Here is a 16,359-nt window from a genome sequence, read left to right as displayed (position 1 = left end):
TAAGACATTCCAACTTTAAGAAATATTATTAGATAAAAAAGAAAGGTACAAAGACATTTGGGGGGACTATACCAAAACCCAAACAAGAATAACCAAGGGAACTACACATCAGCCTACAATTTAAAACTATGAAAATAATACTCCTAATAGATTCAACCCTTTTCCCTTGTTGAATTCTATCCTAAGGGTATTATTATCAATATGTCTCGCGAAGAAAAGGACAGCGATGGAGTTCACAAGACACTTGGCATGTTTTAGTGGTTTTGGATTCCGTGTTTTCCGCCATCCCGCCGTGTTTTCCGCTAGGCACTACATTTTCATTGGCTGTGCTTGTTTTCGCGATGCTCTCGGGAGGATTTCTCTCGTGAAGAATGGCACTGCTCTATTATTATTTCTCGCACAATTTATGAACGCTATTATCTAAACATATCTAATACTGTTAATGAAACTGGAGGGATTATGACATTCATCTCATTGCCGGGATTCTGAAGCGGACTTTGTTGTGGTGCTATCTGCATACATAAACAAACATAATTAGATTAGATATTAGATCCATGCACCAGTCTTTCTATTTATGTAACAAATTTATAACAAAGGAAATATACGAACCTTTTTTGGTTCTAAGAAGCTATTCTCATCAAGTATATTTCCAGACGAGAGAACGGTCTTTGTTGACCCAGCTAGGTTTTTGCTCACATATCCTTGAAGAGAAATCTTGAGATTCACTGGGTTGCTTCCAATGTTTGCAATCTGATGAGTAAATTGCATTGCAACATCATGAGACAATATTGCATTTGTAACGATTGACAGGTACATCGAAAATATTAAGTCAAAATTTCATAAGAACTACCATTCTTAATTTATACATATTAGTGCAATAAAAAGAGTGGTCATACGATACTTCGTGGCTATTTGAATGCTAGTATATATAATAATATAACTCTTTAGGACAACAAATTAACATATAACTATAGGAAATAATATGTATTTGTTACCTTTATTTTCAAGTAAGTACTATTATTTTGAGGATTTTTGCAAAGAATTGCAGATGCAATCAGTGAGCCAGGATCAGGTGTTTGAAGTTGTGAGTTGAGAAATGTTGCTCCATTTGACTCTTTAAACATATATGTCACCCAATAGCTAGGAGTCCCATAAGCTTGATAGCTGTTAAAAACAATTGCATCTGGATTCCAACTACAAAAAAATTGCACCTCACGTTGTCATCATGCAATAACAGTTTTACTTAATTCATAAAAATGACACTTAATTAAAAGGAAATAGAAAGACATACTTTCTGTCATTTGCATTTACCAAAAGTGGTGCATAAGAAGCCATTGCAACATGATCACTGCAATAGAAATGAAAAAAATATAATTGTGAGTATGTAATTCAAATTTCTTAACTAATTTATAAAATTATTTTTCATCCAACCCTTCATCATAATTTAGGCTTCAAAATTTCGTCAAATACATGCTCAATTTCGAAATTTTAAAGCAAGATCAATAAAAAGAAGTACACTGACCTATTTCTTTCTAATCCAATAAGGAATCCAGCTTCAGACACAGCTCCCAAAAGGGTTCCATACTTAGCTTGTAGGGCTCCTATTAGAGCATACTCACTCACAAAAGCCTATTTATATAAGACATTCCAATTTTCCAAGCATTAACTCAACTACTAAATTCTTACACAATATAAACAAATATTTTGATACAAAAAGAAGAGAGTTACATGAGAATGAATACAATACCTTTGGTCCATTGCGTGGTGACTTATCAAAATCATGATAAGCATTAAACATAGCTCGAGCATCAATAGGATAAGTCTGGTTAGAAATTTAGAGTATGAGAAAAATTTATGTAAAATTTGAATATCTGGATAAAATGAAATTATCAAGGTTATAATGTTTTATGAGGATAAAAAGGGATATGATATTTACATGATAATCATAGAGATCCGCCGGGTGATTTAACGGTGTCTTAAAAGCAGGACAGTTTGTAATAATTTGAATATCTGGATAAAATTTCTTTATTGCTTTGTAGAAGGCCATGTAATTTCCTAATCAATAAAGAAATAAAAAAAAGGTTAGATTAAATTTTCGACATTTATTTATCGCTTAACAAAATATTGGGAAAAAATAAATAAAATGACATAGTGTGTAGATATGAGGAAAAGAGAAAGAATACCAAAGTAATTTTTCTTGTAACAATCTTCGTTACCAATAGCAACATATTTTAGGTTAAAAGGTTTTGGGTGTCCCATAGATGCTCTAACAGAGCCCCATTTTGAAGTGGATGAACCTCTAGCAAACTCAATACCTTCAAGTGCTTCCTAAATATCCATGCATGCAAAAATTGAATATACCATTTTTTTTCAAAAAAAAAATAATAAAAAAGAACAGAAAGCATGGTATGTGAAACAAACAAGAGTAGGAAAATATACTTTCACAAAAGGTGAGATAACACTTGTATCAACTTCATCACTATGGCTGATGCCTGTATAGTAAAATCAAACACACATAAAAGGACAAATTAAACAATTACTTTTTTTTTCAAGCTTGTGGTAAACACACATAGTAGTGTTATATACAAAGTCGTATACGAGGCAGAGAGCGAAGAGGGCGACCGCCCTAAACCCCAAAAAATAAGTACGAAATTTGGGCACAATTTTTTTAGGGGTCTATGCTTTGTTTTTTGTATTAGTTAGGGAAATTTTGTGTCAGTGTCGCCCTTCTAGGCCATCAAAATCTCATAAACGCCTCTGATTATATGGCAATAAATATAAAAATATACCATTGTTGAAGACCCATATTGGCAGTGCACCAATGTCCTCAGCTAACTGCACAAGAAAAATAGTGTTTCAATATTGAAATTAACAACAAAATAGTAAGTGCAAATAGATGGACCTACTTGAAGACCCTCAAAAAAACCAAGTCCATCATCTGTCCAATAATTCCAAATATCATTCAAGTGACCAGGTCTTTGTTCCCATGGTCCAACACTATCTTTCCACCTAAATGCATTTCTTAATTGAACTCCTTCAACGAAACAACCACCTTTTGCAACAAAACAAAAAAAAAAAAAAAAGAAATTGCATTAATAAAAATATGTTTTCACTTTCCTTCAAAAAAAATAAATAGTTTTCACTTGGATTACCATAACATGCTTAATAAGCCAGAATACAATAAAATGAGAAGCCTAAAATGTCATACCGGGAAATCTAAGAAAGGCTGGTTTCAACTGAATCAACATCTCAACCAAGTCTCTCCGAAAACCATGTCCCTATTACAAATTTGAAATAAAAATGAGCATTGCTTTGCCAATAGTTTTTTATATTAATTCAACTTACACATAATTAAAGAGTATAGTAGTAGTAGTTAGAAAAATGTAACAGTTAATTGAAGAAGGATAGACCTTAAATGAGTCAGTAGGCATAGCAGATACTTGGTCCAACCATATCGTTCCTTTTTTAGTTGTTGTTAAGGTAAGATTTGAATTTGAACTTGATGCTCTGGCTTCTAATATGGTCTGAACCCTTTGCCACTTTGAAGCCTTTTTTTGAAGCCTTATGTCTGCAAAATCAATTATCATTTCTATAATCATATATTCTCTAAAACAAAAGAGGCCTTTATCATAAGCTATTATTGAGAATATAAGGCCTTTTTGGATAAACAACATGTTTGCAGCCTATAGCATAAATGCTTACACAAATTATTTTTATAAAAAAGATAAATTAAAGTTAATTTGTTTCTGTATATGTTATAAGCTATATTGAAGAACTTATGAAAATAACAAAAAAAGCTTGTGAAAATTGTCATAAGCTGTTTTCATAAGTCTTCCCAAAAAGTTACAAAATTTATGTCAATAGATAAACTCAAATAAATCAATCCAAACTATGTTCGTAGAATATTGTGCTCACTTGATGATATGACTAGAAGCCAATATTCTTCCACCAATGGCATCTCTGAATGCTACTCTCATATCTAGTGATCCTGACGACCGATAAAAGAACACTACCTTGTATTTCTTCCCTTGCACAATATTCTGAAATAACATTTCATCGCTAATTATCATGCAAATCATTAAGGATCTCGCTCTCTAAAGTTAGAGTTGAGTTACTTGTTTTGAGTGCATAAAAAAGTGTAACTACGTTTCAAATTTTAAAAAATGCATACATTTATATACCTTCAACTAGGTCAATTCTATTCCATATTGCGTAAGTGAGATAAACTCACTATTATGCACATGTGTATTTTTATGATGTGATCAATAAATTTCACAATTTGGTCAAAGGAGATAAGATGAAATTTATTGATCCAATAGAGGAAACACAATTATTCATGATGTAATATGATTTTATTTGTGCACATTAAAAAAAGTCATTTAAACTTTGATAAAAAAATTCCTTTAAACTATGATATCGAGGTTCTCTATTTCATTTAGATTTTAGAAAACCAAGTGCATCAATAATCGCATTTGTGATAAACAATGTAAACATATAATAAATTATGTTAAAATATCATTGGTTGGCTAAAATTTAAAAGATAAAAAGGCCACAATATCAATCACTTTATATTAAAAGTTTGTTTAGTGTCTAGTGTTAGTGTCCAACACAAACATAACACCAACATTTTCTATTTGTTCAAACTATTCTTGATGTTTACAATGTTTGTGGATGTTCCAATACTTAACATGTCATAACCAAACATAGTTTTTCCCAATATCAATGTCCTAAATATTACGGATTGTGTACCTCAACTAGTTTGATCTAAGTCTCAAATAAATTAATAAGTTAAAATGTTGAGGGTTCAAGTCCCGACTAAAAATAACGATGATGTCCCAAATGTGATATAACCTTAATTATTGCAAGTAGGAGTTTGCATAATTGTTTTTTGTTATTCTCACCATGCCCCAAAAACCTGGGTTAGAGACTCCAACACCATCAGAAGGGCACTTGTCACATAACACATCCATTCTCAATGCAACCTTATTGCGTTCAAAGCAAGAACTAAGCTCAGTCTGTAGCTTAACAGATGATTCTGTTCCAATTATGGTCCAAGGGAAAATATTTGATGGCGTACGTGTTCCCCCAGCTTCAAACCCTGAAACACAAAACTTATATTTGAATACTATATATAATGAAAATCATCAATTTGGTGCAATTAATGAAACTCATTGATTACTCTCCAAGAAGTACCATTGTCCAGCATGTTAAAAGAAATACAATATTTTAGTTCGTTGAATTTTCTATTGAAAATGGAAATTAATGACCTGAGTTGTTCACAAGTTGAGCCCATATTCCCCCAGATCCAGCATGGTTGATCTCCTGTAAAATAAAAATGCACAAAATGTTGATATTTAAAATATTTAAATACAAAGAAATATCCAGATTATTCTATCTAACAATGAAGAAATCAAATATTTAAAATGTTTCATAAGCTTTAAATTTTGCATGACATGAAAAGCTTTGTTATATTTAATTTTGAAGATAATTTCCTACCTCATAAAATATTCCGAAAAGGGTGTTAGGCATTGGCCTTCCCTGAGCAGCATTTACAACTAGAGTTGAAATTTGGCTACCATCAGCATTACATTGAAATGCTACAAATGACACTATAATGAGGTAGAGCCAAAGAAAACTGCAACAAGCTTTTGAAAAATTCATTTCTTTTTCTTTGTATAAGCAAACCCTTTAACTTCTTTGAGTTGTGTTATTCTTTCTTTTCTTTTTGGTTTGTATTTATAAGACACACTTGATCCTATTAATGTGAAAAAAATAGACGTGGCTAAAAATTAGCAAAGACCCGATTCATTAGTACATTTGAGTGAGCTAGAGTTTACATCGTACATGTTATGAAGATGCGAATTCCATGGATCATTTGTTTTCTATTTACATTTACACTTCCTTTTTCCTTGTTTAATTCGTGTTAGTAAAATTAAGTATAATTTAGAAGATAAAAATAATAACAACAATTTTTTTACACACTAGCTCTTCAATATATTCTTTAATTCATGATCTATTTTTTTTTTTAAATTAGTTTACACGCTCACCTCATAGATTGACTACTCATGTTTATATTATTTTATAGTTTACACGCTCACCTCATAGATTGACTACTCATGTTTATATTATTTTATTAATAACAAATGTTAGTATGTTAAATGCTATGTTATTATTTTTTCATTGTCGGTACTTGAACCTTGAACTTTGACTCCTCAACTCCTTTAATCACCTATGCTTATATCAACTTCTTTAAGAAATGAAAATGTTCCGACTTTTCAAAACAATGAAAAATTAATCAACAAGTAAAAAAAAACTATTACTAGAATTTCTCTTACAAATATTTATCTTACTTTCTGTTTACACATGAAAATAATCTAAGTGACCATCAGCCAAATTAGGTTTAACAGATGTTTAGGTAACTGAATGAAGGATACTTGAGTTCAATTAAGGTGACTCAGAACTAAATTTGTTAGGCCACGATGTATTGACACATTGTACCTTTCATTTTCAACACACATCAATCAAACTTGTCATTTTCTCACAATTTATTATTTATCTTTCTGTTTTACATTACGCACGTTTTCATTAGTTTAGTAGCTCACAAAAAATAACAAACTATATTACTCAACACTCATTGGAGAAGTTAAGAAACCCATAACCGAGAGACAAAATTCCTTCTTTATTTGTTTAAAGCAAAAAAGGGATCACGATTGAGAGTTATTAGCCGAATCATCAACTAATTTAAAGTTCAACAACAATTTCAAAATTTAAAAGGGTAGAGGCTGGCTTGTTATGTAACTTCTTAAATATTGACTAAAAGAAAAGAAACTCCCTTTGAAATGCATAAAATTAAACTTAAACCAAACTAGATTATTATTATTTACAGGGAGCATTATTAAATTAGATAAGGAAGTAGATGAGCAAATATGCATTTTTTTTGGTTACTTGCAACAATTACATATAACCAATTCCATTCCATGTATTTTTTTTTTTTGCCCAATTTCTCATCACTTTAAATAGAAAACCATGTGGAAGAATCACTCCCTGGCATCTTTAGATTACTAGATTATTTCACATTCCACATGGGAAAAGTGCAAAATTTGAAGGCTGGACGGTGTCTACCTCCAACATAAATGATTAAAAAAATCATTACAAATTGAAGTAAACCAGTTCTTTTCCAGTCCAATAAGGATTTCAGCTTCAGCTAGGGCTGCCAAGAGATTTCCTTTCCTGGATCATTTTCGGTCACCGCATATTCACTTACAAATGTATATAAAGTGTTCAACCGGATTGAGCACAAAAGCAAGTGCCAATAAACATTTAAAATAAAGAGGCGTTCAAGAGAGTTCATAAAACCTTTGGACCACTCATTAAATATTGTAGCTCTAGAAAACATATCATTCACGTTTGTATAAATCTTAAAATAAAAAAATACAGTGAAATAAGATATATCATTCACATAATTTCAGGTAGTTTCCTGGTCAGACAAAAATTTAACAGAAAAAGAAGTGGCATCATATTACTATGATTCAATTAGAATAAGAAAAAGAACAAAATCTAGAACTTAATTTGAAGGTTTGATGTATGTTAACAAATAACAATCAAATTATCTTCTAAAGAAATACATAAGAAAAGCGCGCATAGCATCTTTTTTCCACAATCATGTTTTGAAGTCGGAGCACCTCTCGCAAACTCAAGTCTGTCAAGGGCATGCCGTAATTAAGATTTCAAGATTCTTAAGCCAACTTTCATGAACAGAAAAAGATAGATTAAAAATATAAATAAAAATGAAGAGTGGTATATGTACTTGCACAAAAGGTAAGATAACGGATGTATCAATTTCATCATTATGGCTGACACCTACAATGAAACATGTCAGTTAGAAAACAAAGACATATCAAATACCCATATTGGTAAAGAACTCAAATCCTCTAATAGATGTTCAACAACAATACAAAGGCTTAGAACTAACTAATGTTGAGCTACTAAAGGGAAGCTTGTGGATTTTATTTCCTAAACAAAGAAAGCATTTGGAAGATTGCCCATGAAAATCCATGAGGGAGTGCGAGATGTTGGATGGCCAAGCACAATGGAAAGACTATGAAAGGAAGGGAGTTTATGGACATTTCCATCATTCAACCCCCGTGTGCAACAGAACCTCCCCTGTGCTCATATCCTTTACCTCAAAATGCCAAGGAAAAAAATTCAATAGACACATTGTTAGATTCACATAATTGTGAAACTGAAACTAAATTTTATGTGACTTTAAGGACACACAAGACATTCAATAATTTTAGAGGTTTGTGACATGCAACTAATTGGAACAAGTGTAATCATTCTTGATGAAGAGATTATTTAAGCCATTTGTAATATGGTGAGATGCTCCAGAATCAAAGAGTCATTTCGAAGGAGGAGTACTGATTTGGACAGCATTCGCAGTGGATTGTGGTGGCTTCCGCAAATTCCTCTTGAGCTTGTAACATTGCATAACATTACGAGTTATGACCTCTTGTTACAATATATTTCAAAAGTTTCAAATATATCATGCCTCATAATTTTAAGTAAGAAATAAGGGAGAATACTTTTATTAGAAAAATATTTATTTTTCTTTTATTTATGGTAAATTTGACTTCATGTACTAATATTACTCTCTTCTTATTTTAAATTAGTCCAAGGCATTATATTTTATAATTTCAAAAGTATCAAATTAGTTTAATTAAATATGAAACATTGTTATCCTTTTCCATAGTAGTACACATGGTTACCTTCTAAATTAGTGCTTCACTCATTTGCTCTCTTACAGAAGAAAAATACCACTTTCATGGGATCAATTTGCGATTAAACGAATTAGAAGGCTGATAACGAAAATATAAATGATTCAATTCATTGATGAAATTTCAAAGTACATCAATACTGGAATATGATTTACAATTTGAATTTGAAAATAGAGTAAGGTAACAAACTATGAGAATATTACTCCAACAGATTCAACCCTTATTCTCTGTTTATTTATATCTCAAGTGCATTATTACTTCTCTATTATTTAGGTACAATTCATAAACACTATTATCAAAACAAATCAAGTATTGTTAATGACATTGGTTGGACTATGACATTCATCTCATTGCCAGGATTTTGAAGTGGACTTGTTTGTGGTGCTATCTGCATACATAAACAAACATAACTAGATATTAGATCCATGCACCAGTCTTTCTATTTATGTAACAAATTTATAACAAAGGAAATATGCGAACCTTTTTTGGTTCTGCGAAGCTATTCTCATCAAGTTCATTTCCAGACGTGAGAACAGTCTTTGTTGACCCTTTTAGGTTTTTACTTGCAAAACCATGAATAGAAATCTTGAAATCCACTTGGTTGTTCCGAATGTTTGCAATCTACGAAATCAATTGCATTGCAGCATCATGAGACAATAGTTCATTGTAACAATTGACAAGTAGGAAATCTATTAAGACAAATGTACAAAGCGTATACTAAGAGCGCATTTAAGTTAACTTATTTAAACGGTGGTTGTTTAAGACATGTTCATAACTTTTTGCGCTATTTTCCTAAGCTCTTCAAAATAGAACTAACGTGGAAAACATTTATGCTATAAGTACTTAATTAAGTTGTTTATGCAAACAAGACCTAGTTTTCTCCCTTCTTAAAAAAAGACCTAGTTTTCTCGTATAAATTGTACATTTGTATAATATAACTCTTTAGGACAACAAATTAACATATAACTATAATAAAGAGTATGCATTTGTTACCTTTATTTTTAAGTAAGTATTTTTATTTTGAGGATCTTTGACAAGAATTGCAGATGCAGCCAGTGTTCCGGGATCAGTTGTTTGAAGTGTTGAGTTGAGAAATGTTGCTCCATTTGACTCTTTAAACAGATATGTCACCCAATAGCTAGGAGTCCCATAAACTTGATTGCTGCTAAAGACAATTGCATCTGGATTCCATCTACAAAAATTGCACATCTCATGTTATCATCATGCAATAACAATTTTACTTAACTCATAAATACGATGTTTTAAGACACTTAAGAGGAAATTGAAAGACATACAATCTGTCATTCGCGTTTACAAAAAGTGGTGCATAAGCAGCCATTGCAACATGATCACTGCATTAGAAATGGAAAAATATAACGGTGAGTATGAAAGCAAGATTGAAAGCTTGCATTGCAAGGATCAATAGAAATGTGTAGTCTGACCTGTTTCTTTCTAATCCAATAAGGAATCCAGCTTCAGACACACCACCGACAAGGGTTCCATGCCTAGCTAAGTTGCCTCCTGTTAGAGCATACTCACTCACAAAAGCCTATATATACAAACATTAATTCAACAACCAAATTCTTACACAATATAAACAAATAGTTTGATACAAAAAAGAAGAGAGTTGCATGAGTATGAATACAAAACCTTTGGTCCATTGCGTGGTGTGTGATCAAAAACAGTAGCATTATTAAACATCAAACGAGCATTATCTACAGGATAAGTCTGGTAAAAAATTTAGAGTATGAGATAGATTAATGCAAAAAATGGAAACCAAATTAAATACATATTAAGTTTCTAATTCTTTTAGGACCGAGAGATAGGATACTTACATGATAATCATACAGATCAGCTGGATGATTTAACGGTACCCGACTAGCATCACAATTTGAAATCATTAGAATATCTGGATAAAATTTCCGTATTTCTCTGTGGAAGACTAGGTAATTTCCTAATCAATAAAGAAAATTAAAAATAGGGTTAGATTAAAAAATTTCATTTATTTATCACTTAACAAATATTGGGAAAAAATAAACAAATTGGTCATCAACATAAAACTATGAGCATCTCTGACCAGAGTTATTTACAAGGTTCTTAAACATAAGAATTAGTGCCCCAGAGCACTAGTTAAGGACCTTAAATAATAGAGAAGATAAAAAGGAATTGAGTGAGAATACCAAGGTAATTTTTCAGCCCACAATCTTCTGTTACCAATAGCAACATATTTTAGGACAAAAGGTTCTGGGTGTCCCATAGATGCTCTAACGGCTCCCCATTTTGAAGAGGATGGACCTCTAGCAAACTCAATACCATCAAGTGCTTCCTACAAATTCAGGTATGTAAAAATTGAATATACCATTTTTTTCAAAAAGAATAGAAAAAACAAGAGTAGGAAAATATACTTGCACAAAAGGTTGGATGTCTTTTGTATCAATTTCATCAGTATGGCTGATGCCTGTATAGTAAAATCAAACCCACATAAAAAGCACATTAAAGAAATTGTGGCTAAAAATACCAACCCATAGTATATTATGGCAATAAATGTAAAATATACCGTTGTTAAAAACTCCATATTGGCGTTGCATTAACGTCTCATTAACTGCACAAGAAAATTGTTTCTCGTAAAAGGACGGAGGGAGTATCAATATTGAAATTTACAACAAAATCTTAAATGCAATTAAAAGGACTTACTAGAAGACCCTCATAAAAACCAAGTCCATCATCTGTCCAATACTTCCAAATATCATTAAAGTGTCCAGGTCTCTCTTCCCATGGTCCAACACTCTCTTTCCACCGAAATGCATTCCTTAATGTGACTCCTTCAACGAAACAACCACCTTTTGCAACAAAAAATATATAAGAAATTGCATTAATAAAAATATGTTTTCACCTTGATTACTATAACATGCTTAATAAGCCAGATTACAATCGAATGAGAAGTCTTAAAATGTTATGCATACCTGGAAATCTAAAAAAGGCTGGTTTCAACTTTTGAACCATTTCAACCAAGTCGCTTCGAAAACCATGTCCCTATAACAAATTTGAAATAAAAATGAGCATTGCCAATAGTTTATGATTAAAAAAAACTAAAGAGTATGTAGTAGTAGTAGTAGTAGTAGTAGTTAGAAAAGTTTAATAGTTTTTGATATTCAACTCATATACCTTATATGTGTCTTGAGGCATAGCTGATACTTGGTCTAACCATATGGATCCTTTTTTAGTTGTTCTTAAGGTAAGAGCTGCATTTGTACTTGATGCACTGGCTGTTATTATGGTCTCAATTTTTTTCCACTTTGCAACCTTTTTATTTGGTCTGCAAAATCAATAATTTTTAACGACAAAATTTTATTAATAATCAAGTTTTTCCACGCAAAACGAACAGAGAACGACAAGACTGCAACAACATTGCAAAAGCGTTACATGCAAAAGAAAAGACAATTATTATTTCTATGATCATATATCTCTCTAGGATATAGTACTCACTTTATGATATGGCTAGAACCCAATATTGCTCCTCCACCTTGTCCATCTCTGAATGTAACTGTCAAATCTAGTGGTCCTGTTGAACGATAATAGAACACTATCTTGTATTTCTTCCCTTGTACAATATTCTGAAACAATATTTCATCGCTAATCACCATACAAATCATTTAGGATCTTTCCTTCTAAAGTTAGAGTAGAGTTATTGTTGTTTTTAGTGTGTAAGAAAGCATAATTACATCTTTAAATTTCTAGAAATATGTAAGTACATTTATTATACCTTAAACTATGTCTAATCTATGGTGCACATGTGAGATATTTCTTGCATCATGCACATATGTATTTTTTACTATTGAATTAGTTAATTTCACGTTAGATCAAATGAGATAGAATTTAACTTATCGATTTGAAAAACACACTTGTGCATGGTGCAATATTATTTTATTTATGCACAATAGACAAATTCCCTAAAAATGTTGTATGGAAGTTCTCTATTACTTTTAGATTTTAGAAAATCAAGTGCATCAATAAATAATGATTGAAAATTTAATATCGTAATTGTGATAAAAATGTAAATACTAAATATATAATAAATTATGTTCAAATTTCATTGTTGCCTAAATTTTGAAAGATAGTTAAAAATCCCCAATATCAATTTCAAGTGTTGTTACATCCAATCAATTCTATATGTTCAAATTATTCATGTTGTTTATAATGTTCATATATGTGTCAATACTTAATAGGTCATAATAAAGCCATGTTTTTCACAATATCAATGATCCCAAATACACAACCTTAATTATTTCAAGTAGGAGTATGCATTAGTTTTTTTTGTTATTCTCACCATGCCCCAATAACCTGGGTTAGAAATTCCAACACCATCAAATGGACAATTGTCACATAGCACATCCATTCTCAATGCAACCTTATTGCGTTCAAAGCAAGAACTAAGCTCAGTCTCTACATGAATAGTTGTTTCTGTTCCAACTATGGTCCAAGGTGCAAAATTTGATGGCATCTTTTTTCCCCCAGCTTCAAAACCCTGAAACACAAATTCATATTTGAACACTATACATAATCAAAATCATCAATTTGGTGCAATCAATATGACTTATTTGTTACTCTCTAAGAAGTACTAGCGTCCATTATGTTAAAATAAATACATTCTTTTAATTCTTTAAATTTTCTGTTGTTTTTTTAGAAGATTTAAAGAAAGAGGAAATTAACGACCTCTGTTGTTCACAAGTTCAGACCATATTCCACCAGCTCCAGCATGATTGATCTCCTGTAAAATAAAAATGTTGAAGATTATTCTATTCTAACATCGAGCTTTTGTGTGTCTTGTGCAAGCTATGTTGAATAAAACTTTGCTGATTCAAAAATATAAAAAATTATTCTATTTAACCATGAAGAAATCAATTATTAAAAATGTTTCATAAACCTTAAATTTGCATGAATTTAAAAGCTTTGTTATATTCAATTTTGAAGATATATGAGCATAATAATTTCCTACCTCATAAAATACTCCAAAAAGAGTGTCAGGCATTGGCCTTCCTTGATCAGCATTTACAACTAGAGTTGAAGTTTGGCCACCATCAGCATTACATTGAAATGCTATAAATGACACTATAATTAGGCACAGCCTAAGAAAGCTACAACATGATTTTGAGAAAACCATTTGTTTTTCCTTTTTTCCTACCAAACTAAACAACTAATTCTACAAGCAAACCCTCCAATTTCTGTGTTTTTTTGTTTCTTTAGAGACTCCAGTTTCTATGTGTTGTGTTGTGTTATTTTTTTCTTTGTCTTTTAAGTTTGGTTTGTATTTATAAGACACACTTTGTGCTATTAATGTCAAAAAATAGATAAATGTGACTAAAAATAAGCAAAGACCCGAGTCATTAGCAGATTTGCTTTCTATGGATCAAAATGTTACAGCTTTATATGGATCATGAAGTTTATTCTATGGATCATTTTTGCTTTCTATTTACGTTCCTTTCCTTGTTTAGTTTTCTTAACTAAAGATTAAGTAATAATAAATTAAAAATAAAAATGCTAACAACACATTTTTTACACACTAAAAAAATCTTCAACACATTCTTAAAAAAATATATAGTTTACAAACACGCCTTATAAATTGATCACTTTTGTATATATTGACTTCTTTAAGAAATAAAAATGTACTTGCCTTTTCAAAAAACTGAAAAAATAAATAAAAAAATAATGTTTTTTGTTACATGAAAAGAAAGTGTTTTAAAAGAGTGTTACTAGAATTTCTCTTACAAATATTATGTTACCTTTTGCTTACACGTAAAAATAGTAGGGATTAGTCTTCGTAATTGTACGCGGAGGATACTTTTGGTTTACCCAAAAAAAAAATTAAGTTGTTGGCCGAAATCGGTCATTTTAGACTAATCTTTCTCAACTCTACTAAGATCCACGAAGGTTGTGGATGAGTATGAATCGGTTAAAGACGATGGAACTTGACAGTTCAACAATATACCCGTGTTCCATATTTTTAACTCCACAAACCGAAACAACTATTTTCCTAGAGCAAGATAAGTGGTAGCAACACAAGCGTGAATAAGAGGAATGGTAACGCGAGATAGGAAGAAGTTCAGTCAAACATGGGACGCCACAAATTCTAATTAACTGACCGAAACACACCACTCACGAAAATATAGCCCCTAGTAAGGTGAGTCAAGAATAAATTTTATAGGCCAAGATGTTTTGACCATTATGATTAGCATTGCCTATAAATATTCATCGTACATTTTATTTTCATGACACAATAGTGGCAACACATGTGTGGATCAGAGAAATGGTAACATGAGACAGGAAGAAGTCTAGTTAAACATGGGACGCCATGTACTCTGAGTAACTGGCAGAAACACACAACACTCATGAAATAAAGCTGATTAAGGCGAGTCAAGACTAAATTTTTTAGGCCACGATGTTTTGACCATTAGGAACTCATTTTACATTTTATCTTGACACACAGTCAATCAAACTTGTCATTTTCTCGCAACTTATTATTTTACATTTACTTATATTTTCATTAGTTTAGCCACTCACAAAATTCCGAGGATTATTAGCCAAATCATCAGCTAACTTTGAAATGCGACAACAATTCCAAATTTTAAAAGGGTAGATGTTGGCTTGTTATGTAACTTTTAAATATTAGCTAAAAGAAAAGAAATTCACTTTTTTTTGGTGGTGGCGGGGTTCAACCCCGAGACCTAGATAATTATTATTTACCGGGAGCATTGTTAAATTACATAACGAAGTAGATGAGCAAATATGCATTTTTTGGTTAATTGCAACAATTACATATAGCCAATTCTATCCCCTTTATTTTTCGGTCTAATTTTTCGTCACATTAAATAGAAGACCTTGTGGAAGAATCACTCCCTGGTATCTTCAGCTCACTGGACTCTTTTAACAAATCAGTAATGTGAAAAAATTCTCATCCATAACATTTGGAGGTCTAAGCACAGTCTTTGTTGACCCAGATAACTTAGGTGTAGTTCCTTATGTGTAGTTTTTATTATCCTCCAATCACAAATCAACATGGATTGTTAATTTATAACCTGACATTTCATATTAATATCAACTAACAAAAAAAGGCAATAACTAGTTAGATTAATATAAAATGTTTTGCTAGCAACTTTATGTGATTAGCTATAAAAGCAAATAGGTCTTGATTCTCTCTTTTAGAAAGTATAAAGAACCTCAGAACTTCTTGCCTAGCTTCAAGGAAACTGACCAATGACTCTGTTGAGACCAATTATCGTCCTCCGGACTCGGGACATGTTCAGTTCACCGAATAGGATGTCGTACATGGAAAGACCAAACACTTCATACTGATTACAAACCCCGTTGTCCTCACAAGGAACGGCTATTTCCCAGAAATTCAAGGACTATGCAACGTCCCGAAATGCCGCTTCCAACCTATAGGTAAAACTAAGTAAAGACACGGTCGATAGAATCTCCCGTCCATCCCGTCTCACTCTCCAATCTTTGGAGGGAAATCTGGGGCCACCGGCTTTGCCCTTCCCATATGAGCTTCGTTGTCCAATCAAAGAACAACAAACATAAGATA

The 16,359-nt window shown here is 31.7% G+C and overlaps 3 protein-coding genes across 4 annotated transcripts; all 3 read right to left on the bottom strand.

The window, feature by feature from the left end:
• On the bottom strand, positions 1–5,711 carry LOC146909525 (alpha-L-arabinofuranosidase 1-like). Its single transcript, XM_085723991.1, has 17 exons — positions 5,497–5,711; positions 5,268–5,322; positions 4,902–5,098; positions 3,916–4,040; positions 3,411–3,568; positions 3,209–3,278; positions 2,907–3,052; positions 2,790–2,835; positions 2,440–2,492; positions 2,184–2,328; positions 1,937–2,055; positions 1,748–1,822; positions 1,523–1,629; positions 1,292–1,348; positions 996–1,194; positions 610–750; positions 1–512 (listed from the first exon to the last, which is right to left on the bottom strand). The coding sequence occupies exons 4-17, from the start codon at positions 3,956–3,958 to the stop codon at positions 417–419; spliced, it is 1,455 nt and encodes a 484-aa protein (XP_085580117.1). The 5' UTR covers positions 3,959–4,040; positions 4,902–5,098; positions 5,268–5,322; positions 5,497–5,711; the 3' UTR covers positions 1–416.
• Positions 5,712–8,859: 3,148 nt separating this feature from the next.
• Positions 8,860–11,271, bottom strand: LOC146909524 (alpha-L-arabinofuranosidase 1-like). Of its 2 annotated transcripts, XM_085723992.1 has the most exons (9): positions 11,180–11,271; positions 10,955–11,100; positions 10,610–10,728; positions 10,425–10,502; positions 10,217–10,323; positions 10,070–10,126; positions 9,768–9,966; positions 9,255–9,395; positions 8,860–9,162 (listed from the first exon to the last, which is right to left on the bottom strand). In XM_085723992.1, the coding sequence occupies exons 2-9, from the start codon at positions 10,998–11,000 to the stop codon at positions 9,070–9,072; spliced, it is 840 nt and encodes a 279-aa protein (XP_085580118.1). In that variant the 5' UTR covers positions 11,001–11,100; positions 11,180–11,271; the 3' UTR covers positions 8,860–9,069. The 2 variants fall into 2 exon arrangements, with proteins under 2 accessions (XP_085580118.1, XP_085580119.1); XM_085723993.1 differs by lacking the exons at positions 10,955–11,100; positions 11,180–11,271.
• LOC146909523 (alpha-L-arabinofuranosidase 1-like) lies at positions 11,004–13,926 on the bottom strand. Its single transcript, XM_085729356.1, has 9 exons — positions 13,771–13,926; positions 13,488–13,542; positions 13,102–13,299; positions 12,261–12,388; positions 11,940–12,090; positions 11,738–11,807; positions 11,469–11,614; positions 11,180–11,232; positions 11,004–11,100 (listed from the first exon to the last, which is right to left on the bottom strand). Exons 3-9 carry the CDS (start codon positions 13,273–13,275, stop codon positions 11,004–11,006), a joined length of 819 nt encoding a protein of 272 aa, XP_085585482.1. The 5' UTR covers positions 13,276–13,299; positions 13,488–13,542; positions 13,771–13,926.
• Positions 13,927–16,359: the final 2,433 nt, after the last annotated feature.

Source organism: Medicago sativa, chromosome 7 (genome assembly GCF_051527215.1).
Source record: "Medicago sativa cultivar Bolivia chromosome 7, Bolivia_mono, whole genome shotgun sequence".
NCBI classification, from domain to species: Eukaryota; Viridiplantae; Streptophyta; class Magnoliopsida; order Fabales; family Fabaceae; genus Medicago; species Medicago sativa.
Note: the sequence above shows the minus strand (reverse complement) of the source record. Positions and strands in the feature narration are given on the sequence as shown.